The sequence below is a fragment of the Salarias fasciatus genome, chromosome 5 (assembly GCF_902148845.1).
Source record: "Salarias fasciatus chromosome 5, fSalaFa1.1, whole genome shotgun sequence".
Classification (NCBI taxonomy): domain Eukaryota; kingdom Metazoa; phylum Chordata; class Actinopteri; order Blenniiformes; family Blenniidae; genus Salarias; species Salarias fasciatus.
Genome location: NC_043749.1, coordinates 22,682,482 through 22,708,338, shown reverse-complemented (window position 1 = coordinate 22,708,338; position 25,857 = coordinate 22,682,482). Strand labels below are relative to the sequence as shown.

General features: G+C 42.8%; 1 protein-coding gene across 1 annotated transcript; it reads left to right on the top strand.

Moving 5' to 3' along the window:
* The first annotated feature begins 18,797 nt into the window (after positions 1-18,797).
* LOC115388030 (tribbles homolog 3-like) lies at positions 18,798-25,744 on the top strand. Its single transcript, XM_030090960.1, has 4 exons — positions 18,798-19,331; positions 22,909-23,187; positions 23,289-23,581; positions 23,701-25,744. The coding sequence occupies exons 2-4, from the start codon at positions 22,909-22,911 to the stop codon at positions 24,185-24,187; spliced, it is 1,059 nt and encodes a 352-aa protein (XP_029946820.1). The 5' UTR covers positions 18,798-19,331; the 3' UTR covers positions 24,188-25,744.
* Positions 25,745-25,857: the final 113 nt, after the last annotated feature.

Below are 25,857 nucleotides of genomic sequence, written 5' to 3'. Positions count from 1 at the left end.
AAGTAACATGATTTTACTTGCGTGTTAAATCCTGAGGCTTTACTCACAAATGAGCTGTTGTGCCCACCAAACACACACCTCCAATATTTCTGGACATTATGAGGAATCAATGCACGATGGAAATGTGCCCATATCCAAAATGCCAATGTTTGCTGTTGTTATTATGAAGCAGGTCCCACACCAGAATAAGGAAACTAATGCAACTTGCATGTAAACCACTTTAAAACACTGAACTTCCTCTTTAATATTCTCAAAAGTAATTATCCCATCTCCTTGCAGCTCAGAGCTGGGAGAGTCAAAACAGGGGAAGATTGCATTTTCCAGTTGACAGTATTCAGGTGACACAAATAAGCAAGCGACACGGTTTCCTGCTGCTGCTGTCAGAGTCGAGAGGAGACTCGAAAAGCTTGTCAGCGATTAAGAGGTGGAAGCTGTCAAGCTCAAGTGTTCAGATTTAGACCCTGATTGCACGACAACGTTTCAAGTGAAAGAGTTTCATTTTTTGCTTACAAAAAGTTGCGTGTTCCTCCGTCTACATGACAACAGTCAGAGCATTTTCGTAAAGTTCCACTTTGGGAGCCGCTTTTTTTTTTTTAAACATTGCATTTTCAGTGCCTCAGAACACAGATGTGGTGAAAACGGATCCCTAAATGACAACATGTTTTCACTTTCACCTTAGTATAAAAAGAATGGTTTCTCTTGAATCAGCAGGTGAGCAAAGATTAATGATAAAGATAAATAGCATTAGAAACTATGGAAAGTTATCTTTTTTCATTAAATGGTGCTGAATGGCCCTCAAACTTGTAAATTAGTGATAAACGCTCATATTAAACCTGAGGTTACTTATAAACACCTACACAAGGTTTCTATAGAGACTCTATGGTGTCTTTTTTTACAAACGTAAAGCTGGCCGGCTCCAGACTCCGAGATGGAGCAGTTTAACAAGCCTGCATTTCGCTGGTCAGTTCAGTTTTAATTAAAACTCCCCATTTAGTCTCATGATCGCTAACATACCTCACATGTCCCTCTGGTGCTGGTCAGCTGCTACAAATGAGCCTCATGTGGGTTTGACTGATCAGGACCTAAAATGGACTCAGATGGACCTTTTGAACCGACGAGCGAAGTTTTAAAGGTTTTCTTCAGCACTGTTTGTTCCTGTTGTTGTGTTTTACAGAGTCCTTCAAACTCATCAAACCTGCAACTTCCACCTCCAAACTTTTAAATTTCCAACTAATTGTTGTTGGAGGAGAACAAAACAAAAGATAAAACAAACGAAACAAACGAAAAATGGAAAGATTAAAGAAACATTCAAAGATGTACATGGGAAATAAAGAATGCCTCATTAGACTGACACTATAAAAATCCATTTTTAATTTGCTCTTTTCTGATTTATTCAGTCTCTTGTCTTTTAGCTTGACACGTGCCGTTGTGTGTGTGTGTGTGTGTGTGTGTGTGTGTGTGTGTGTGTGTGTGTGTGTGTGTGTGTGTGTGTGTGTGTGTGTGTGTGTGAGCTATTTAACAAGAGCCATGTGGAAACTAGTTACCGAGTAATGAAAGAAGAACAGCTGATGGTTAGACACACACACACACACACACACACACACACACACACACACACACACACACACACACACACACACACACAAAGCGATAGACTAAGGTCATGTTTTACTCACGTTTCCCATAATGCAAAGAAATAATGAGATGTCAAGTAAAACTGATGTCAAGAAAAGAAATTCACATGGCAGGCTGGGATTAAGAGCACAACTTCTCAAATCAAGAATTGTTATCAAATCGTTGAATTATGGTAAAATCGGCAACCGTTACCCTGGTCAATGAGAGATATAGACGGATGGATGGATGGATAGTCAGACAGACAGATATCACGTATAACTCAGCTATTCAGGTGGAGGTGGATTAATATATTTTATAAGGATCTTCAGCAGTGTTGCTAGTTTTGGTTATTTATTATTGACCCGAAAGAAGGGCATCATGTGTTCAAAAACCTGGATTTTTCATGTGTAATGTTGCTGAAAATAAGCACATTGAACATCTGAACCTCAAAAATGGTTGTCGATATTTCTAATATAAAACATTTTTTACATACATGATGTCTTAACGTTGTATTTTAGTAAGTGGACAATAATACAGTAACATGTAAAGCTCCAATCCATGATTTCATAGTAGCTGGTAGTTTGAAAATTTCAAGACCCTGTGGACACAACAATAATGCTTCCAATGAAAATGCATAATTTTTGCTTTTTCAAAGCAATGTTCTGAAAATGTCTGTTTCAAGTAGGGCCACTAGTGGGTGCTGTTTTTGCTGATTCTGTTGATTTTGTAACAAAACCACACACAAACAATGGTGAGTATAAGGACATTCGCATGGACCGACAATGATGAAGGGTTTTAATACTGATGGCTAAACTATACATAAATCCAGTCATCGGTGTTACTGTCCGTCTACTGAACATGTGCAGAAAAACCATCACTACGGCCGTGGTGAGAGCAGCAAAAAGTTCCAAAAAGTTCTCAGTGGTTTCGAGCACCACTGTCGAGTAAACGGAGCCAAAAATGCAACGATAGTTTTGTGTTTTCACTTGAAATCGAAGTCTTTTAAAAGAGACCGTAAACCAAAGGTGCTGCCTCCAGCAGCTTCCCTCACCTGAAGCTCTAAAGCTTCGTCTCTGTAACCTGGAAGCATGTTTCCAGCCTGATGCACTGTTTACAATGTGGCACGCATGAAATGAGCTAAAGCACCACGGTTTTAATAAGAGTTCATTTCAAGTTCATGACTGCAGCTGTAAAAAAAGCCTCTGTTCCATGATGAAGGATTAATGATAAATGTCTGAGTTTCATATTCACGTGTTGATTTTAGCCTCAGTGGGTTTCGCTCCCTGCTCTGGGTTCAGGTGGCGGCGGCTGCTGCTGCTGCTGCTGCTGCTGCGTCGTGTGTTTAATGCTCAGCTGAATGCACAGCATTACTGCATTCCTGCACCTCTGCCAAAATGTGAAAAATGTGACCGGCGCCATTAACATGTCATTCAGATATCTGGCATTCTTGGACGTATGTGACGTACGAGCAGTCACTCCTCAGTATTTTATTCCTGCTGCTTCAGCGGACGGCCCCGACCGTCTTTAACCGATCTTACATGTCGATGTGTGCTGAGCCGTGCAGGATCTGTGGCTTCTCAAAAGTAAAGGTCTTCAAACTGCATAAGCATATAGTGATGTCGTTGGGCCTCTGTTGATATTTCCAGACACAGAGCACAGTGTGACTTTTTTCTTCTGTCTGTTTCTGGGTAAGTAGGACAAATTCCTGACACGTTGACGCTGGTGTGTAAAAACAATAGATCCACTAGAAGGTGACTCAGACTTCCTATTGAATGTTCTGCTCTAAAAACTCACGGGAGAAGGTTTTATTTTGACTTCCTGTGCCTGCGTATCTTCAGAGTGTCACGTTAAAAGCAGCTTGTGTTTATTCAGTCAATGCTGTTCAAGTGACGCAACTGAAACTCTGATCTGAATTCCATAAGTTAAACAATCTCTAGATGTCATCCCCTACTTTAAGTCATCAATATTCTGCCAGAGAAAATGTTCAGTGGAACGATCTTTTTTAACCTGCTCTAAAAGCAGCTCCTCTCTTAAACGCAAGAGTGTTATATCATTGATTTTGGTAATTTGTAGCAGAATGTCAGTGATTTAATTCTGAAGATCCAAACTTTTTTTCCAATTTGTAGCCGAAAGTATTCAATAAAACATCAATGCCTGTGTGTGTGTGTGTGTGTGTGTGTGTGTGTGTGTGTGTGTGTGTGTGTGTGTGTGTGAGCGTTCTCGTATTTCTATCCTTCTTGGGGCCAAATGTCCCCACAAGGATAGCAAAACGTGGAACGACGTGCCTTGTGGGGACCTTTTTCCGGTCCTAAGTAGGAGAAACAGTGTTTTCTTGACCATGTTGCTGTTACTGAAAAAAGTAAAAGTGCAAAAACATTTCTTTAGGGTTAGGCTTTGTTGTGGTGTGGGTTAGGGTTAGGGTAAGGGTCAGGGTTAGGGGCTAGACATGAATGGGAGTCAATGGACGGTCCCCACAAGGATAGAAATACAAGACTGAGCGTGTGTGTGTGTGTGTGAGATTGTGATTTTCAAATGAGTGGCCAAAGGTCAAAACTAAGTATCTCTCTAAAAATTTCCGATTGTCCAAGTGGCCTCATTGATGGGTCAGTGTGTGTGTGTCATGTGGACGACCGGCACTAATCAGCTGCCTTACGATGTGACAGGAGGTCTGGTCTCTCTCTCTCTCTCTCTCTCTCACACACACACACACACACACACACACACACACACACACACACACACACACACACACACACACACACACACACACACACACACACACACACACACACACACACACTTTAAGAATGACCAGTTGCGCTCTGAAGCATGTCTTTGGATGAATGGAGGAATCTGGAGTGCTGATTGAAAACCCGTGCCTGCTCAGGTAGAACATGAAACTCCACACTTGTCTTCTTTATTCAAACGTCGACATGTAAAAAATTTGTTAAATCAGAAATGTATTCATAAAAAAAAGACTGATGCTGCTGGCAAAAAGATGCTTAATTACAGTTTTTGTTGTTGTTTGTTTAGCTTGGTTAGAATAATCCTTTTTTTCAGTCTTGAAAAAAGTATAGTTCATTGATGTTTTTATTTTGAGGTTAAAACTACTTTATTGGTTAATAATTTCTTATTGGTGAACAAGAATTTTTTTTTTTTTTTTTTAGCTTTTCTCAAACCCAGGTAGCGCAGGGCTCAGTTTGTTAAATTACCATTTTGACATATTACAGAAAAAAAATTACAGAAATATAAACTATAAACTATAAACTGGCAAACAACATAAACCAATTCTATAATTACGCATGACTTTTATTTCACAGTGGACTCCTGTGAGGTTGATCATGAAACAAATAACTCACACTGATCATGAAGCCTGAATAAATTCCTCCATTCAACAACTCTCAAGATCATTATAAATAAATTTCACACATTCATGCCTGCAGCTTATTGAACAACACATGGAAAAGAAAAAAAATCACTTGTGACCATCACAAGTCTGGAAAGAAACTTGAATGCCATGAGAAAACAAAAAGCTTCTGGGCATTCTGGTCATTATTAAATATCCATTCTAAAAGAAAATGGTGATTTTATTGTCTGGATTTTTGGTTTTTGAGAAGAAATTGTCTGACTTCGACTTAATTTTCTTCATTGTTTTAATTTAAACTGGGGAGTGAGTTCAGAAAAAAAAAAACATGAGCAACAAAATAGCTGGAAAAAGAGCATCTGTGTGTGTGTGTGTGTGTGTGTGTGTGTGTGTGTGTGTGTGTGTGTGTGTGTGTGTGTGTGTGTGTGTGTCACAGCTTTCCAGGGAGAAAGACGAAGGCAGAGCAGTGAAGAAATCATGAAAAATGCTCCTTTGTTGGTGCTAAAGAGGATCCTGACTGCTCTGGATGTGTTGCAGTTGTCCAAAAAAAATCATTTTTTTTGAAGAAGAAAATGTGTCCACAAACTTTCCAAACTTGTCTCGAGAAGGTCAGAGGACGCAGAGCATTCAGGCTGCTGGAGTGTGTCGCCCTCTAGTGGCTGAAAGCAGTTCTGCCTCGCATCTGGAGTGACAAACAAACAGTGACTGTGAACAGTAATCACACAGCTGCCTCCCCTGTTCCCAGCGGCGGATCAGAGTTGATGAAAAATCAAGCAGCCGGAGCCTGACAACACGGCGGAGTCTCAGAAACAGTGTTTTGACTCAGTTAACAGTGTGTGTGATCTGACTGAGGCTGAGTGTCAGAATCAGGAATCCTCCACTGATCCATCACCACTTTGGCGATTGTGTGTGCCTTGCATCATACTGACATTCTTCACAGATCTCAGTGACACACACACGCACACGCACACACAGCAGGTATGAGATAACCCAGCTGCTTTTGTTACAGAAACGTCTCTTTGAAACGTTCAGTGTGTTTACGTGAACAATCGGCTCCGACACGCAGCCCGGCTTAGAACATATTCACCGCAGCAGCCAATCAAATGGCAGCTTTTGTCCTCGGTTTGCTCCGTCTCAACGTCCCCCCTTTTTGTTCGGCGTGACGGAAACTACACAGCGCGCTCAAATGGTGACTGTTAAATTTAAATGTCAGTATTTATATGTCCCGCGGAGGGAGAGGGGGATTTAGATGTAGACGGCGAGGCCCAAACCGAACTCCTGAAGCCGGGCGGTTTGATTTATGGTGGCCTCCAGTGGCAACAGCGAATATGGCGGAAGCAACGAGGGGAGGCAGAGGATAAAGTGGAGAGAGATGCTGACCTGCAGTAACCTGAGCAGATGTGTCGTCAGAGCTTATAGATTACACAGCAACACCTGTCTCTTGATCGTAGCTGACAGGAAGGGGTTGAACGGCTCACGATGCTGGAAATATCCTCAAACTCATGAGGGTCGGTGTAAACAGACAGCAGAGGAGTTTTACTTTATAAAATCTGCTATAACACGCATCTTTAGACCATTTCTTCTCAAAAATCAACAGGACAGAAATGCTGCAGGTAAAACCAAAAAGGCCTCCTCTCTCCTGCTAATGGAATCTCCTGAGGCCAAACCCAAACACATTTTCACTGGAAATGTTTGTAAACTCAACAAGTCCTAAAGAAAGAAAATAATATGTTGCTACTTGAAAATGGTGATTTTTCTCAGTTGCAGATTATTGTTGCGATTATCACCTCAGTCCTCAAGTGCTCCATAACACTTGGATGTTAGCAAAGTGGACTGATTTTTTTAAAATTTTTTTTAATAATTCATTTTACTAAAACCGTGTAAGTAAATAAAAATATTGCAGTCCAACTTGGGAACTACGACTTCTGAGTTTCCAGATTTTAATTTCCAGCAACAAACAGGCAAAATGAACATAAAGCAACGCTGCTGTCATAAGAAATAACACATATATAGAAATAAATTTACAATTAGATCAATTAGTTCGCGTCTACATACTTTGTATGATTGTTGTTCTTCTGCTGGATATATTTCTCTTAATAAAAACATCTTTCTATTTCTTTCACCCCAACAGCCGTGCGCTGCTGCTGCTGCTGCTGCTGCTTGTTTATCATCTCAGTGTTTTTTCCTCACAGAAAATTCAGTAGAATTCTAAGGTAGTGAAGTATCCTCAGATCAGATCACTCTTCAGTGGGTGGGACTTTTGAAGGGCTGCTAATTAATGGATAACAAGCTGTTTTCTTTGTAACACAAATGAGTTTTCATCCTTTCAGAAGTGGGACTCGGCTGCATCCCTCAGTGTTTCCAGCCTCTTCGCAGTCAGCTTCACTTCTCCGCAAGCCTTTGAAAAGTTGTATTATTTAGTGTTTAACAAGATATTTTGTTGAAATAAGTTACAAATATGAGCTAAAATAGGGTGAAAATACGTTGGAGAAAAGTGTTTGATTACGGTTCAGATTTTTTTTCTCTTTTTTTTCTAAATGTTTTTAAAGTTTGCAGTGTGGAAAAGTGAAGCCTGCTGCTGCTGTTAATGCAACTGTAATAGATGTGACATCATGGCAGTATGAGGTCAACACACACACACACACACACACACACACACACACACACACACACACACACACACACACACACACACACACACACACACAAGTCAACACTCTCGTAACTCTTCTGCAATCAGAGGCTGACTTCATCCTTCAACCAGCCTCTGTGTGTGTGTGTGTGTGTGTGTGTGTGTGTGTGTGTGTGTGTGTGTTGGTCAGCGTTGCGTGTTGATTGCACCTCGTTACGGCAGAAAGCAGCCGGATGGTGATGGAGGGAGTGTGTGTTTGTTTGTTTTGTTTGTTTCAGTCGGAGGCGGATGGGCGAGAGTGTGTGTGTGTGTGTGTGTGTGTGTGTGTGTGTGTGTGTACGTGTGTGTAGGGTATTGCCTGAAGTTGCATTTGATGGTTGCACAGGAGAGCAACGAAACCACGGACATACACACACATTTGAGAGTTAACGTGAGAATTAATATTTCATGCTGCTTCTATATTTACATTGTTTAGGTTTTAAGACGCTCTGATACGTTTTATCCTCTCGTCCTCATTCTGTGAAGTTTTCCTTTGAACATTTGTACAGTTCACCTTTTTTTTTTGCTCATTTAACCGATCATCAGGGATTCAGAGCAGCTTTCCACCCTCAGCTATGATATAAAGACTGAAAATGACAACTGACTTTATCCAGTCACAGCACCTGTGTGCATTTTTCCGATAATTTAACCATTTTGATCCCTCTTATTTCGAGGCCTCTGGATATTTATAGCAAGTCTTCTATTAATCCCTGAGAGGGTACTTTGAAATAGGCAGAAACTGGAAAAAAAAATGCACAAGGATATTAAATGAATGGAAATAAGCAGTTATATGGCAATTCTACGGACCATCGCTGTTAAAAAAATAAATAAATCATATTTTCTTTAAATTACAGCTTAAGGATCATTTCTAAATGGGAAAGATATTTGTACAATATTGATGTTAAAGAATACCTGTCATTGTCATATGATCAGCTATCAGGGCAGTGAGCAGCGGAGTAGAATATCTCAATATCGATCATGTATTTAGTTCTAAGTGAGGTGATTTGCAGCCAACACTTCAGATGTTAGCAGAGAGTCTAACAGAAATCAAGGTGCTAAAAGGAAAAATCACAGCAAAACATTAAATCTTGTTGTTGCTGAATGTTGAGTTAGCAGGTGAAAAGCTCTCGAACTCAATGCTTTGGACACTTTGAGCTTTATTAATCCTTTATAAGGCAAATGTTTGCGTTTGGTAATTTCCTCTACATGCTGTCCATGCTAACAAATGATAAATCAACAGCAAACACAGATAATGTGATCAAACAGTTGTGCCAGCTGCATACAGAGAGGTCAGCGCAAAAGACTGACTGAACTGTGATGAATTGTGTTTCCATGACTGAACATTTCTGCTCTGCTAATTCAAAATGACAGAATTTTAAATATGAGAGAAAAGTGACATTAAGGCCATAATCACTATTCACTTGTTGAAAAGTCAGGCAATCTTCACGTAAGTTACATTTTTAAGATAATTAAAAAAAAGAAGACGTGAGATCTCATTATCACAATTTTATCTGTGTAAAATAGTTTAGAATTTGTTTTGAGGCCTCATCAACATTACCATGTATGAAGCAATATCTTCAGAGTTAGATTATGAATACACAATATTTAAACTCAGAATGGTGCCACGCCCACAGAGTGTGTTTGGTTTTGGTTGCGGAGTGTGTTCTGCTCTCTCATGTGAAAGAAGCAGAACGTGAAGCAGAGCCTCGTCAGCCGAAAACACCGGGACGCTCTTCTGAATCATTAAAGTAAACACGGAGTCTGCTTCTCTGCTCCTATTGATGCCGTTTTAGATTTGTAAATGAGTTGGGGATGCGAGGGTCTCTCGGGAGGAAGAGTCTGACTCTTAATTAGCTGCTGATGCAACCCATCCGGGGAGACGATCCGCCGAGGACGGCGTGTTTCATTCATTATGCCGGACTCAAATTTAAAGGTCCTGCGCTCCCACACAGGTGTTCCCACTTAATATTCTGGGCAGAAATCAAGGCTGATGACATGGAGCAGACTCCACCACAAACGGCAGCATCAGACAGGCCGACACCTTTGAGATTATGCTTCAGCTCGGTATTTTCTGGCCTGTAAATCACTCTGTTTTTAAAATTCGTATTTATTTCACGATGCCCAGTCGTAACTGCACTGTTGATCATTCTTGGCCAGAGGCTTGTCGATATAATAGTAATGGAATAACGGAGCAGTGGTCAGCACTCTCACCCCACAGAGGTTAACTGGTGACCCTGTATTGCTCCGAGGTGTGAATGCGAGTGTGTGTGTGGTCTCTCTGTGTTTTCTCTGTGATGAACTGGTGACCTGTCCAGGGCAGGATTAGCTCCAGCGCCCTGTAACCCTGCACAGGATTAAAAAAATATGGAAGATGGATGGATGGAACGGATATTAATATAAGTCACCTGACCTGACATGCAAGTCAAAAACAAGTGTGACATGAAGTCCAGAAAACAGAGTAAACGCAAATCCTAAATGAATAAATGAAGGACAGGTCTGACAGGATAACAGTGACACACAGTCGGACCGCAGTCCCTCCAGGAAATACATATTCTTTCATTTGCAGTTGGGTCAGACCTTCAGAACTCAGACTGACAAAGTGTCGTTGGGAGTAAATGATCATTTAAAATGTCATCACGCCCTGCCAGATGGTTTTACACTCTGCTGACAGCAGTCGCCACAAAAACACAGTGGTGCGGTGTGTTTGGATGATCTCTTCTCCTCTAAATGATTAGGTCTAACAAAGACAGCTGTCCTCACCAGAAGAAGTAGAAAATGGTCCCATTGTATATTTCTAGACAAATGATTGTCTCTAAACCTGTGGTTTGTTTTTTGTTTTGTTCCATATGATTTTGTAGTGAAATGTTGTTTAGTCAAAAGACAAAATGTTATCATAGTACAAATTATCAAACTCTGGTTGATGTTTTTACGGACTATTAGTTGTTAAAAAAAATAGCTTTTACCTTAGCACATTTATTTATTGATTTTAAAATCCATCCATCACGTTGCATGTTTTGCCTGGAGAAAATCTGCACATGCATAGAGAGAAGATGCAAATTCCAAACACACGATGTAACTGTTTTTAGTGTGTTTTCAATCCTGATGCTCGTGCTCTCGTCTGAGTATTAGAAAAGTGATGTGTTCTGTAACTTTAATTGAGAAAAAAAAAAACCCTCATAATTGGAATGGAAACAATAATTAATATCACTTAAGAAAATTTTACTTTAATTCAGTTTCCTGAGAGCAGCTGTCCCTCACCGGGTCTCCCGTGAAAACTTTCCTTTCCTGGACAAATGTACTTAATGACCCCGGAGTAAAGAGTAAAGTCAGTGATGAGGAGGACAGGAAATGATCGTTTAAACTCAGTGTTAACAGTTTCCACAGGGAAGAATGAAAGTGTCATGCTTCCCATTTAGTCCCCCGGTGCTCAAACTTCAAAACATCAATGCAATGAATTTGTTTTGCAATGAAACACTTTTGAAGGAATTTAAAACGATCAAAACAAAACCCGACTATAAACTACCAAATTAAGATTAAAGATCGTCAACAGCTCAACTGAAGCTCTGCTCTCGGTTTGAAAATTAATTTGCTGTGAGACATAGCACTGGAAAACAAGTTGGGGCTTTTTTTTTGCACAACTATAGAAGAGGTCAAAGGTCGGGCCTCACTTTAAACACATGGAAAACACACATGCAAACACACACACAGACACACATACACGTGCACACACCCTCATGTCACAGAGGATGGAGTCGTCATGCCAACAGCAGACATTACTGCTGGTTTCATCACAGAGACAATCCCAGGCTGGCCTCAGTGTGTGTGTGTGTGTGTGTGTGTGTGTGTGTGTGTGTGTGTGTGTGTGTGTGTGTGTGTGTTTATAGCAATCTGCACCCCCATCACACGCACTCATGCTCATACTCTCACACACACACACCGAGAGGTCACCAGGGATGATGCAAAACTGAGATAAGAAGGCACTTAAATACTGTATGTGTGTGTGTGAGTGTGTGTGTGTTTGTGTGTGTGTGTCAGATTAAGAGGGACGAATTGAGAGAGGCTGCGATAACGCCACTTCTCGTGCTGCAGAGACCAAAGGAAAAAGGCCCATAACAATTACGACTGATAAGAATTATATAATAATCCCAGCAGAGCTTGAGCCCTCCAGGCTGCATCATTACAAAAATCAAGCTTTCAGCAGTCCAAATAAACACCACGCATTGTGTCCATCAGGTTTATTTGTTTACCGCAATTAGGTGTATTTATTCCTGACGTACTGCAGCACCAGCGCCGCGGTTGTAACTAAAACAGAGAGAAGCGATCGCGCTGCTGGCTGACAGTATCTTTCAACAATGATTTGAAAGTTCTCCTGCTGGCTTGGAAAGCTTTGAATGACCTTGCTCCTCCTTACATCAGAGATTTGCTGTCATTTCCTCCCCCATACAATTCTTTCACATGTTTCTTGTGTGTGTCTGTGTCTGTGTGTGTGTGTGCGTGTGTGTGTGTGTGTGTGCGCACGCGTGTCATGAAACTGTGGAAGAACCTGCTTCTGTTTCTGAGAAGAGAAAACTCTTTCACTTCAGTGTTTGTTAAAAAAGAAAGTCAGCGCCTGTGTGTTTGGTCGCGCTTCTGCTGCAAACCTGTGCTACAGTTTTGATCTCACATGCTTGTTGTTGTTGTTGATTTTCCCTGATTTTTAGCATTGTAGTGAAATTGGTTCTAACCACTTCGCATTTTAAAGATCATGTTTGCACCAAAAGTGCGTTTTAAGTTAGTTTTGAAGTTTATTTTGAGCACAAACGTGCACAAGTCCCGAAAATTTGATCATTTCACGTCGTGCCATGATGGGAAATATGCTTATAAAAAAAGAACTCTGCCATTTAAGCATATCAATTATTGATTATTGAATCCAGGATGAGCATGAAGTACGGAGCTAGTTCTAACCTCACTCTGGAAAATGAACCGTCTGACGATGTACATTTCTGTCCGTGCTTCGACCCTGACACCAGGAAGTGTGGAGGTTGTGTGTTGCTCCTGTGTGTGAAGCAGCTCATTCCTGCTCTCTTTGCATCTCTCAGTCATGCTGTAAAATCAGTTTGTGGATAACGTGGGAGGCAGGAAAGTCTCGGCTCCCCTAAAAGAGGCTTCGACTCCTCCTGTGGCAAAAAGGGTTGAAGGAACAAGAATCGGTAGTTGTGGTTTCATGGACCATAAGTAATCAGATTAATCTCTGATCCGATTAAAACTGTGTCGTGTACACGCTTGTGTTTGATGAGATTAGCTCTTTCTGAATGAGAGTCTACTTCAATCAGAGCGGGTGGAGGAAGATCGTTCATGGTCCAATCAGGGTGCAGTGTTTTCCTCTGCTGGTGATTCTTCACACACTTTGTTTCGATCAAAGGATCAGTGAAAAAACACCACTGGATGGAGATGCTGCTCCGAAACATATCAAAGCATTTTAAAGTGTCGTTAAAGGCTCGATGAGCGTCGAGTTTGTCTTAGTGACTCCTTTATCTAAATCCACAAGAAGTCAGTAGCAAACATATCTATCTTTAATCCTGGTGGACTTCTGGGTAAATCTGGACCATGAACGAGTGTCACAGTCACGAATGGCCAGCGCAAAGCATTATGGGATACATCCACGAATGAATACATTCTTGGTGCATAAAAACCTAGACACCAGTCTGATCATTACATTTGTGCTCATGTAAACAGAGTAATCTGATCAGAAAGGATTAAATGAGACCTACAGAAAAGATGAATTGTGTTAGTTACTTTTTTTAAAATGAACATTATTCAAAGCTTTATCATATAACATAAGTCTCCAATAACCGCACATAAGGTTTAAAACTCTTAATAGGCAGTGACATTTTTGATAAAATGCAAAAGACAATATTAAAATGTCTAATTTCTTTCTCAAATGCACTGAATGTGAATGATAAACCTGCAACAGAGGATTCCAATATTGGTTTGATATCAGGTGACGGTACTGAATAGCTAAGCGTTGAATAGAAAACTTTAACGAGAAAATATGTACTTTCAGCTGATTTAATGGGCGCTCAGCGCAGACCACAGCGAGGAGAGAGGAGGACGCTAAAGGGTGTTTTATCAGCGAACCACCCCAAGGCTCTAACAGCCTTTTAAAGTTCCCACTGTTAGCTAGATTTAAACTGTGTGTGTTTCCCTGAGGCTCATTGGATCAGGATGCCCTGGAGCGAAGAGAGAGAGAGAGAGAGGGAGAGAGAGAGAGAGAGAGAGAGAGAGAGAGAGAGAGAGAGAGAGAGAGGGAGAGAGCGAGAGGGAGAGAGAGAGAGAGAGAGAGAGACCACCTAAGCCGAGCGGAGGTCAGAAAGCAGGTTGAGGAGTGGATTTAAGAATGTGACAGAAAACACAACCACATTATGACACACACACACACACACACACACACACACACACACACACACACACACACACACACACACACACACACACACGCGCAGTCTTGTATTTCTATCCTTGTGGAGACCGTCCATTGACTCCCATTCATGTCTAGCCCCTAACCCTGACCCTTACCCTAACCCTAACCCACACCACAATAAAGCCTAACCCTAAAGAAATGTTTTTGCACTTTTACTTTTTTCAGTAACAACAACATGGTCAAGAAAACACTGTTTCTCCTACTTAGGACCGGAAAAAGGTCCCCACAAGGCACGTCGTTCCACGTTTTGCTATCCTTGTGGGGACATTTGGCCCCGACAAGGATAGAAATACAAGAACGCACGCGCACACGCACAGTGCCAGACTGCAGCCTCACACAGGTGCAGGTCAAAACTTCAGTGTCGCAGCAGCACAGGTGTGTGATCCTGACAACGAGGACAATGGCAGTTGTGTATGCGCGTTGTACCCAGTGTGTGTGTGTGTGTGTGTGTGTGTGTGTGTGTGTGTGTGTGTGTGTGTGTGTGTGTGTGTGTGTGTGTTCTTCTGGTGGTGGCAGGCCGTAGTTGAGTCAGACACTTGGCCTCTGATTTCATCACGTCGGTTATGAAAGAGACAGTAAAGTTTAACACACACACACACACACACACACACACACACACACACACACACACACACACACACACACACACACACACACACACAGAGTTCCTTCTCTGTTTCTTCAATATTTCATCATGTGGCGTAAAAACACGCTAACCATGTGAAGATAACCTGCTGTGTGTGTATCTATCTTTGTGTGTGTATGTGTGAGTGTGTGTGTGTGTGTGTGTGTGTAACCAGGTCATCCCGGCTCTGTCACCTGTTACTGGAATCTGTCCAGTCGGAGCGGAGCTGATGACACGCACAGAGGTCAGAGGTCACCGTGCACAAACAGGAAATCTCCCTAAAGACGGCGCGACCTGGTGGAGCAGCAGGCGTCCGTCTGCTGCGGCTCCCGGAGGATTAAAGTTCACTCACGTGTTCCCGAGCGCATGTGAGGAGTTGATGCTGTCCCTTTGGCCTTTCCTGAACGGCGGTGACGGGATGGCCTCATCCCGCCGCACTGCAAGGAATCAGACGAGAAACAAGATTCAAATTTCTGTTGGAAGCAAAATATGAAAAGTGAAGCTCGTGAGTTCAGTTTTTATCCCCCTGCTGCTGCGTGCAAACGGCAGTTTTAGCCTCATCAGCTTTTTCCCCCCCCCCCACTAGAATCTACATCTGCTTGAAGGATTCAATTCATTTCTTCACCAAATGGTCTGTTCGATTGAAATAAGTGCAAGTCGTGATTTGGAAGGCTTGAAAATGAGCCCTTCCACTCAGTGATGAGTATTTAGGCAAAATGATGATTCTGCCACGTGAAAGGCTTCACTCAGTCTCGGAGTGCAGCTCTGACACAGGTGAGCGGTTTTCAGGGTGTTTAGGATCCGAGATTCATTGAAATCTGTGTGGTTTCGGGCAAAGTCTTTGTAAACCTGTGGGCCTGCGGGGCCACAGCCTTGCACACTATGGTTTGACCAGTTCTTATCAAGATGTTGCACCTTCTCTTCACCTGAGCGATGAAAATACATTTTAACAGAGGCGCTGCGTAATATCAACCAATGCAATTACAGATAACTACAGCAGATAAATAATACTGACTTTACAAGGACTATATCCATGTGTTGAGTTATATAATGATGATAACTATGGTGTAACTTTTGACCACATTACCTTTGGTTAAACTTATCATAAACTTATCAAACTATTTTATAGTAGTCAGGTGAATTTTTCTAACTCGGAGGTGAAATTTTCCCTGCTGGTTATTTCGAAAATCCCCACTGTTTTCAACTCTCCCTGAGAGATAACGTTGAATATCTGCTCGTCATTCACTCGCTCGTCGTCAGACTCTGCAGCAGCTTGCAGAGTCATTCATTCCACTCAGGTGTAACGTTCACCCTGCGGAGGCAGGAGTCAGTTTTTCAAAGCAGATTTCACATTGGTTCACAGGAAAAAACGTAGTGAAGGAAAAGATCATCATTTCCAGTCAGAGGTGCAGTAACGCGTGCCGCTGAAACAGCATGCATAAATCAGGAACTCCCTTAAATGGAATGCAGAAAACACTGATGCGCCTGTACCTGACGTGACGTGTTTATTGGTCTGTTGTCACAGAGATCTGTGGCTGCATCCTGTCAGAATGCTGCTGCTGTGTACAGATATGAAACATTCATCAATCAGCCCAAACCTGAGGAGATATCTTTAGTTTCCACCTTTAGGTGTAACTTTACTTTAAATATTCCATTGTTTTAGCATTAGTACATGTTTATATATCAGTTATTATTCAGACTGTACTGAGTGTCAGAGCTGGCAGCTTCACAGGGTTCAGCGCAAACTAAAGTCATGTCAGCGACGGTAAATGTAGATAAAGGACACCACAATCCGACTGATGACAGTTAAACACTGTTACATAACACTGTAACTACAGTGTACTGTAACAATTACAACATATCAGTGGTAAATGTGTTATAATAATATGACATAACTAAATGTTTTAAAGGCAAGCGAAGTATCAATTTACAAGACTTGACAAGGTTATCAATCGGCATACTGTCTCTTATCAAATCAAGATCAATGTCACAAAACTGAAACTAAATCAAACAGCAAAGACTCGGCAGAACATCAGCTGCATGACTTCAGTTCCTCCATCCTGAGGTGACTGTTTACTCTGATTGTTCTCATGCTAATGATCTGACACACCTGCATCCAGCATGGTTCACCTCTGATGCAACAGTCAGGTTTTCCTCATCACACAAAACCTGTGAGCCGTGCTCAACATAAACTGTAGAGAAACTCACCAAACTCTGAGCTAACTGTTCCAAAAATTATTTTTTTAGAGAAACATGTTGTCCATCAGTGATCATATGTGACGATCAGGACTGGCATGATGAACTGGGGTCAGCCGAGGACAGAAACTGCATGAAAATATATTTAAACCACACTTCCTTTTAGGAGCAGTTTTTGAAATGTTTCATCTCTCTCAAAATGATCAGTTGTGTTGATATTTATGCATTTTCCCAGTATTACTATGAAAAGCAGCGATCACCTTCACAGGGAAGCATTTGACTAATTCTTAACTAAGGATGCTAATAACCTGACAGATCAGTTCTCTCTTCAACGTGTGAAAAGCTGTGTGTTGGTGAATGTGGGGCAAACTTGAACGAACAGATGTGAACGAGCTGCACCGCTGATCCTCCGTCTGCAGATTGAACCAAGATTAAGGTCAAAGTCAGCAGGTGACTGTGGCTCTCCAGGTCAGCGGTATGAATGAGCTCAGACTCTGCAAACACCTCTAAAGGAAAAAAAACCCTTCCTACCAAAATAATGGCTGCTGTAGGGTCATAATCCCACCAATAAACATTATCATCTGTGGTTCAATAAATTATTTATTGCGCTGAGAGTCACAAAGTTGTGGATTTTAACATTTTTTTCAGTCTTTGGCATTCATGTTTTTTTAATACTTCTCTTACAGCTTGTTAGATTAGGTTATCATAAAAACAAATACAAACTGGTGGCAGGGTCAGCTGTCAGGCAGTCAACAGCAACTAAATTTCAAGTATTAAGAGGTTGAAAAATGTATTTTCCCCTTTATTTCATTTACTTGAATCATTATTCTTGCATTTATTCAAGTACCGGTAATTCATTTCTGACTGTAGAGACATCTGCAGTATTTGTTTACGTGTAGCTATCTTGTCGTCACCAGTCCATCCATGTATCAATAAACTGAAAAAGAAAATTGTCTGAGTGTCTTCCAGATGATATTGTTTGAATAGTTTGAACCACATGGCATCCTCCACCTGATGTTTTGGTTCATGCCAATTAGTAATGTTTGGTTGAAAGTTAAACTTCAAGTTTTATTTTCACTTTATAAATTTTATCGACAGCTGGGATCTACAGGTAATAAAAGGCGTAACTAGTGTGCTACTAAGGTGTGGTTAATGTTAATCATCTGGTGAAGTGAGTCTTGATATGCGTCACCAACAGTGTTGCACCAAAGCAAATAATACTTGTTTTCCCTTCATAACTGTGCGCTGAAAGTCTGTTTTAGAAAAAAAAAAAAAAAAAAGTGGTTTTATCATAACTTCCTCTCAAAATGAAGAGGAAAAATGTCATACTGGCGCTGCTGTGACTCTTTTCCCTGACCTTTTGACTGTGTGATCATGAAATAAGTTACAAAAAAATGTACATTTTCCCATCTGTGTCTGTGGGCCACTTGAACTATTTTCTAAATGTGACACAAGCAGCTGTTGAGTAAAATTAAATGTGACTGTTGCGGCCTGTGACGCCCTCCACTGAGCTGTGGCTTTACTTTTTATAAATAGATGATTAGATAGATGATTTTTCAGAGAATTGCTTCATGTAACCTCCTACAGGAAACTTGTTTCCTGGTTGACGATTGCGTGATTTTTTAAAGCAGAAACTGACGTGACTCCATGATTCTGAATGTTACAAAAGGAAATGGTAAAGTCTTGCATATTGTGTGCGTGTGCACGTGTGCGTGTACAGTGGACTACACGCAGCCCTCCTCGCGCCTGCTGTCTGCTTTCTGACGACTGATCCGCTCAGGATTGCAACATCGAAGCTCCGCCCCTCCGGATGACGACACCGCGCGGCGAAACAACGAAACCAAACAAACCCCTGAGTCAGACCGAGCCCCCTCAGACTGACTGGACGTCCTGGACCCGCAGACCGACCCGGATCTGTGAGAAACCCGCACACGGACCCCGATCCCTCCCGACCCCACTGAAAGCAGCGGACCCGAGGAGGCTTCACCCCGCTTCGCTCACTTCAACTCCGGATATTGTTTCACTCTTTCTTTTTTTTTTTTATAAAAGACAAAAAAAAGCTCTTTTTTTAACTCAACGAGTTCAGTTAGGTTTTTTTTTCCAAGTTTATAACAAGTTATAAAGGATTTGACAAGTGTGCGAAGAGCCCGCAGCTGATTGACGAACCACAGGTTGCGCAACCGGACACAATAAGAAGCAGACAAAGACGCACGTCAGGCCGCCGGGAGCCGCGGACCAGACCTTCAGCACGCGCACGGGAACACTTCAATTTAATGTCTGCAACTTCTGCCGCGGGGCTGTGAAGACCTCCGGAGACCACCACGACACAGCACAACCCAACACACACCGGCCCCCCGCGAAACCAGCAGTCCGGACCAAGCGGAGCAGTTTGGCGGTGAAGGTAAGGAGCCGGAGTCACATCCTCTCATTCAAGTTCTGCTGCTGAGGAACCACGCCGCTGCTCTGCTGCCACTAACCTGCAGCAGCTTCCTGCCTTTGTCTGAGCTTAACAACTGGGAAAAGGAGAGATGCTGGTCAGGTTCACCAATCCAAGGCAGGTTCATTCAGTTCAAAGAAATAAAACTAAACAAAAAAAAAAAAGCTCATTAACATTTAGAAGATAAATAGACAAAGTGAAAATGCATGAAGGTTGGGCAATAACATAAATCTAATATGTTCCAAACAGGAAGTTATGTGTTTAGTTTTCTGGAGAGATGTTGTAATCTTTAGTGTTTCAAAATCCTGTAGGCAACAAACAAGTTGGATTTTCAGTTCTAACAGTACTGAGTAAGAAGAATCCTCACTCATTGTGCTCATTCACAGCTTCAGCTCCTTTGTTTTTATGGTTTTTGACAGGCATGAACATGTCGTGTCCTTTTATTGATAAAGTGTTCCTTTTTTGTTGTAATAATAATCAAGTTCACTTTGTTGTGAGGTAACTTGTGATCATTGTTCAGTTGGAGTGAGGTTAACTTCTAAAATGTAGTATTATTGTTAGAAATATCAGTATGCGAGTGTGCTTTCTCCTTTGTAACATTTACTTTATTATTGATCTGATGGGACAATGATCCTGCATGTTTGGAAAACACTTCATAGATAATCTGCATGTGAAGTCAGTATTTAAAGGACAAAATGTTGTTTCTGAAAGGCTTTAGCTTTGCGAAAGAGACACGGCGGTCAGTCTGTAGGCGGTTTGTTCCGTTTGCCACAGGTGGACGTCTGCAGGAGGCTTTGGTCAAATATTTATTGCACTTTCACAACATGTGTTATGAACAAACTTAACCGTGAAGCTCGTCCTTCTACCAGGACTGGTGCAGATGAAGGTCTGACAGTTTGAGGTTGAAGGTCAGTTTGTCTGAGATCACATTTTTTTGGAAAGAGTGTGACACAGCTGCAAGCTTCGGAAAGACCTGGAGGCTTCAGCTCAGTAAGCAGAGTCAGCTGCGTGGGTGGATTATCCACTGGGTGACACATGTTTCCAACAAATTTAACCTGAACCGAAATACAGCATCACCGCAACAGAAAGCCTCGGCTCAAATATGACAAAGAGCAGATTGAATCAAAGAGACATACAGACACAAGAAGGCAACAGTAAACAATTAAAATTGAATTAAAGTAATGTAAGTAAATACACAACAGAACAGTGGCTTTTAAAAGTGGTTAACTCACAGAGAGTGTCTGAATTTCAGGTCAAGGACAACACAGCCATGCCAATTGTTCAGCAGGTAGAAATATAAACAATCAGTTTGTAGAACGACAGGAGGAAAATAAAACACTACTATGACACTGTTTCAGACGTACACCCGTGTCTTTAAGTTAAAATGTGTCCGTGACAGATCTCCACGGTCAGTTTAGTCGTGTTTGCTCTCAATGCTGACGTGAAGGCTCCAGACTAAAGTCAAACTGTTTAACAGGTGCAGGTTTCTACAGTACAAATGTAAAGAGACCACAAACTGATTCTGTCATAACACCGGTACAAACCACATGCAGAGAAAAAGACACTCTTTTGGAAATTACAGAGCAGAATGGCTTCCCATTAACAGACACGACAGTAAGTCTCCGTATGTTTCTTTATTCAGGCTTATATTTATGAGAGACGGCGTGTTGGAGAGATTTTGAGACGTGGGCACAAAGGAAAAGTAATAAATAATGTAAATTAAGTTTGAAAGAAGCTTTGCTGAACATTAAATGTGTATCCAATCCAAGCTAAACTCTCATGGAGCTTTTTTCACTGCGGTTTTTCCAGAATTATTTAACTTCAGAATGATCACATGAGTGTTTGTCTGAACAAAAACAAACTGAACTTACTGATGAAAACAACCGAAGCTTATTAACAAACAGCCACTTCAGGCACAGGATGAGTGAATGAATCCCACTCAGGGGGAAAACCCGTTATTATTAATGAGATGTTTGATTTTATTGAATCTAGGAGAGAAATTCAAAAATGTGTGGAGCTGATTTGAAGATAGAAGCCAAACTGATGTCTATAAGTAGTTTTCGATTGAAACTCAAGACACTGTTTTTACTTTCTGGCAGATGAATGAACTGCTGAATGAGGCGCTGTGTGAAGTTTAAACAGATTGAGAGGGCTCCCACTTTGATTCACTGATTCACAGGCGGAGCTCTGCCTGCGAGCCAAACAGAAAGTGATGGAGAAATAGTCAGATGTCAAAACACCACTGACTCACTGTGTGTGTGTCGATGGGGGTGGATGACGTTGCCGCGCTGACACTGTGTGTGACTCAGGGTGTTTCGGCAGAGTGAAAGCAACACTGGCCCACAGCAGGATTTCACTCCGTCACCGCAGTCAGGATCTGAAAAACTTTTCACACACTCTCTCTTACAGTGTGTGTGTGTGTGTGTGTGTGTGTGTGTGTCTGTATGTGTGTGTGGTGGTTGTTGACTGTATTTAAAGCCTGTTTAAACTATAAACTGTTGTGCTCTGATGCAACGATCTGAAAGCTGAAGCGCCTGTCAGCTTACAGGAAGTTGCATCATGAAGCCTATAGACACACGTTGAGCGCGTAACATGTGAGCAGCAGCGACGCAGGACGCGCCGAGATACCACACCAGTATAACTCCTGTTACCGTACGTGAAAATATCAGCAGAGACCCCCTTTGAGTGGAGTCAGGAGGCTCTGTGGGGGGTCTCACCAGCAGAGGGCGCTGCAGCGCTCGAAACTTGATACAGTCTGCAAAGACCAAGAAGCGAATCATTCACAGGAGAAAAACATATTTTCTCCTAATATGAGGATTGTTTGTTGGTCTTTATTTTCTTTTCTTTTTCAAATCAACAACAGCTACACTGTAAAATATACCGTGATAATGCTGATCCCAGCATGGAGCGTTTCTGCCACTAGAGGGAGCTGTCACCAGTTTGAGAATCATATCAATGATTTATGTGCTCAAGTCTCTGAGAAACACAATCAGCACACAGTGAAGTTACCAGACTTTCACCATCTGAAAAACTGAGATCAATGCCATTTCTGAGGTCGTAGACTAAACAGTCATCAGAAAAAGTCCATGTTATCCTCATTTAATTAAAAAGAGCTGTGAACCACAGAAGCCTAAATAAAGTAGAACTGTTGACGTTTACTCAAGTAAAGATGGAAGCTTTTTCCAGTTCTTCCAGCTGAAAACATTCCTTCTTTAACAGCAGAGTTATTGATTGAAAGTCTGTTTTAATGTTTCACTTTCAGCCACAGGTGCTTTCTGTTGCAAACAATACCAGGAACTCAGGGGTTAAAATGACTTGTCACTTTATTGCATTGTTTATAGTCGTTGCCCTCGTTTTATTCATTGTTGCACTTTGACAGTGTTTAATAGATGAACACTGAATAGTGCTATAGAGCCCTTTGATCCTATAATAGTTACTTTTATGTGAAAGAATTCAAGTTTGTGTGTTTGAATCGTCTCTGCTTCGTGGATTACATGCTGGCGTTAAATCTGACGATGTGCCTTGTTTTGTCTTGTGACAGATGAGCCTGAACGCAGCCTCCGCCCGGTCTCAGCAGTGTCTGAAGAGGTTACTGGACGAGCCGCAGGACAACTTACTCAAATGCAAGCGAGCCCGCCTGGCCCCGCCTCCTCCCTCCACCGGCCTGTCGCCCTGCCTCAGGCCCGCCAGCCACGCCCCCAAGACCGGCCAGAGCCAGTCCCCCTTCAGAGTCGGGCCGTACGTGCTCCTGGAGCGCTGCGAGCGGGAGAGGACCTACAGGGCCGTGCACGTGCACACAGAGAAGCAGTACACCTGCCAGGTAAGGCGAGAAACAGTCTTACACATCCTTATACTGACTGGTCCGCTGAAATGTGTGCGTTTTGTGTATTCATTGTTTGTACCTGTCGTGGTTTTCTTCAGGTTCTCCCGCTGCGAGGTTACCAGGAGCGCCTGGCGGCGTACGCTCGGGTCGGTAGTCATGACAACGTCTGCGGGCTGCTGGACGTGGTGATCGGCCAAGAAAGCCTGTACGTCTTCCTGCCCGGTCACCACGGCGACATGCACGCGTACGTGCGCGACAGGAAACGCTTGAGCGAGGAGGAGGCGGGGCTTCTGTTCGCGCAGATGCTGAACGCCATCCTGCACTGCCACCAACACGGAGTGGTCCTCCGGGACCTGAAGCTCCGCCGCTTCGTCTTCATGGACAAATACAGGTGAGGCCAGCGGAGTGTGGCGCTTTTCCTACATCATACAGCAAAGAGCTCCTTTCTGCGCTCGCGCGCCTTTAAACTGCTTCTGAAGAATTCAAGTCTTACCCTCCGTCCTCCTGCAGGACCCGCCTGGCGCTGCTCGGCCTGGACGACTGCGTCCTCCTGCAGGGCGACCACGAGGACGACTCTCTGACGGACAGACACGGCTGTCCCGCCTACGTCGGCCCCGAGCTGCTGACCAACGGCGGCGGGCCCTACTCGGGCCGGGCGGCGGACGTCTGGAGCCTGGGCGTGTCTCTGTACACCATGCTGATCGGACGGTACCCGTTTCAGGACACGCAGCCCGCCGCGCTGTTCGCCAAGATCCGCCGCGGCGCCTTCAGCCTGCCCGACTGGCTGTCGCCGCAGGCCAAGTGCCTGATCGGCTGCATGCTCAGGAAGGCGCCGGCCGAGAGACTGACGGCGTCCGAGCTGCTGATGCACCCGTGGCTCGCCAGCCCGTGCGCCCCGCCTCACAGCGTGTACAAGACACAGCACAGCTCGCACGCCAGCGCTCAAGGCAAGCAAGACGACGACCAAGTGGTTCCAACATGGACTGAAAAGCATTAATTTATACACACACACTTGTGAAAACCAACTGGGTGACAAAAGATAGAAACTGCCATCACTCCAGAAACTGAACCATGTCCTCCAGCAGCTCCAGTTTCCTTCACCAGGAGCCAATTTCAATTCACGCCAGTTCAGTTTATAGATCGCTGTTAACCAGTCATGTCATGGTGCTTCAAAGTTTGGAGGACATCTGCAAGGACCTGCTGTAGTTTTAGATCATGCTTTCATTTATAAAGTTAAGGCAAAAATCCAAAGTGGACCAGTCTGTGAACAACTGTCTGCAAATATATCATATGAAGAGTCACTGCAATTCAAATAATTACAACTAGAAAGCTTTCCCTCCAACCACGCACCGAATTCCAGCTTTTGGTGCAACAAAGACACATCAGCACATTAAAAATCATGTCTTGGACATTTTCTCCTGTGTCTGAGTTGCAGAATGAAACACTAACAGGTTTTAACTTGAAACCTTTTCATGATCACCGACGTCAGGACGAGGAAGCAAACCGTACCAAGGCTTATTTACGCAGCCACTCAGTTGGTTTTCACAGATAAACTCTCACGAGAACACGAACACTACACACTCACTCTGATCCTGGATTACTTGACCCTCACGTGCCTTCATATCTCAGGAGCCGTGTCTCAGTTCGAGCCCCGGCTGTGTCAGACGACATGGCCTCAGCCTCTAACAGGTGGACATCAGTCCCCATCTGAGCTGAAGGTGTGTCCGTGTACACAAACTCCTGTAAAGTTTGCTATAACTCAGAATTGGCCATCGAAAACCGTTCCCATCAGAAGTTTAAATTTCTGCGTATCGTTTCTGCTGTGATCGATTGACCCTGAACATTCCCAATGTATGGAGTTACCTGAACGCACCATCTAAATGCAAACCCGAATGCTGGAGCGGGAGAGAGGCGGGGCTTGAACTGGGACACAGCTTCTTCCTGTCAGTGTTTACACTTCTGATTCCTCCCTGTAATTCCGAGGATGCGTCAGTGTTTGAAAGTCACCAGCAGACACAGATCGGCCCGAAGCGACGGGAAACGCAGCTCCGCTGTTTTTTCCTGCTCTGACGCAGCACAGTTACTAAAAATATGCTTCTTGTTATCTTAAGATCAATTCCTTTAGAGTTTCATTTTCATTTGGCGTGTCAGACCTCATTAAAGGTTCATGTGAAATAACAAGTGGGTTTTGCTGTGATATGTGTCGATGAATAGTTTTCGTGTGAGAGGACGTCTAATGTGTGTATTCTGGGACGCCTCGTTCTCACAGCCTCGTATCGAGTGGCCGTCGACCAGAAATAACAGCAACGTCCATTTCTGAGGGCAAGAAAGCTATTTCCACCACATCTCTGCAGCCGGAGAACTTAATCCGACGATAAACAGGATGCACAGTCAGGAAAATGAAGAATTGATCTTTAGATAACCGGACTGAGGTCGGTTCTTTTGGCCTGAAGGAGCGATTCCGATCCAGCGGGAGGGCTTCTGGTGTGCTGTGTGATTCAGTTACAGCTGGAGAATAAAGACGTTTTGTAATAAATAAAATGCCTCGCTCAAACTTTTTTGTATTTATTTCCTACAATTGTCAAATAAATGTTTTTTTTTTATTATTATTATTAAAAACAGAGAAATACCTACCAAACTGGTCACATAGCATCAGATCTGTTTCAA

What these genes read in the sequence shown, in the direction of transcription:
- LOC115388030 (XM_030090960.1), top strand. Translation starts at nt 22,909, where the DNA reads ATGAGCCTGAACGCAGCCTCCGCCCGGTCTCAGCAGTGTCTGAAGAGG. An exon ending in AGAAGCAGTACACCTGCCAG is followed by an intron (nt 23,188 to 23,288) that starts GTAAGGCGAGAA and finishes GGTTTTCTTCAG; the next exon opens with GTTCTCCCGCTGCGAGGTTA. An exon ending in GTCTTCATGGACAAATACAG is followed by an intron (nt 23,582 to 23,700) that starts GTGAGGCCAGCG and finishes GTCCTCCTGCAG; the next exon opens with GACCCGCCTGGCGCTGCTCG.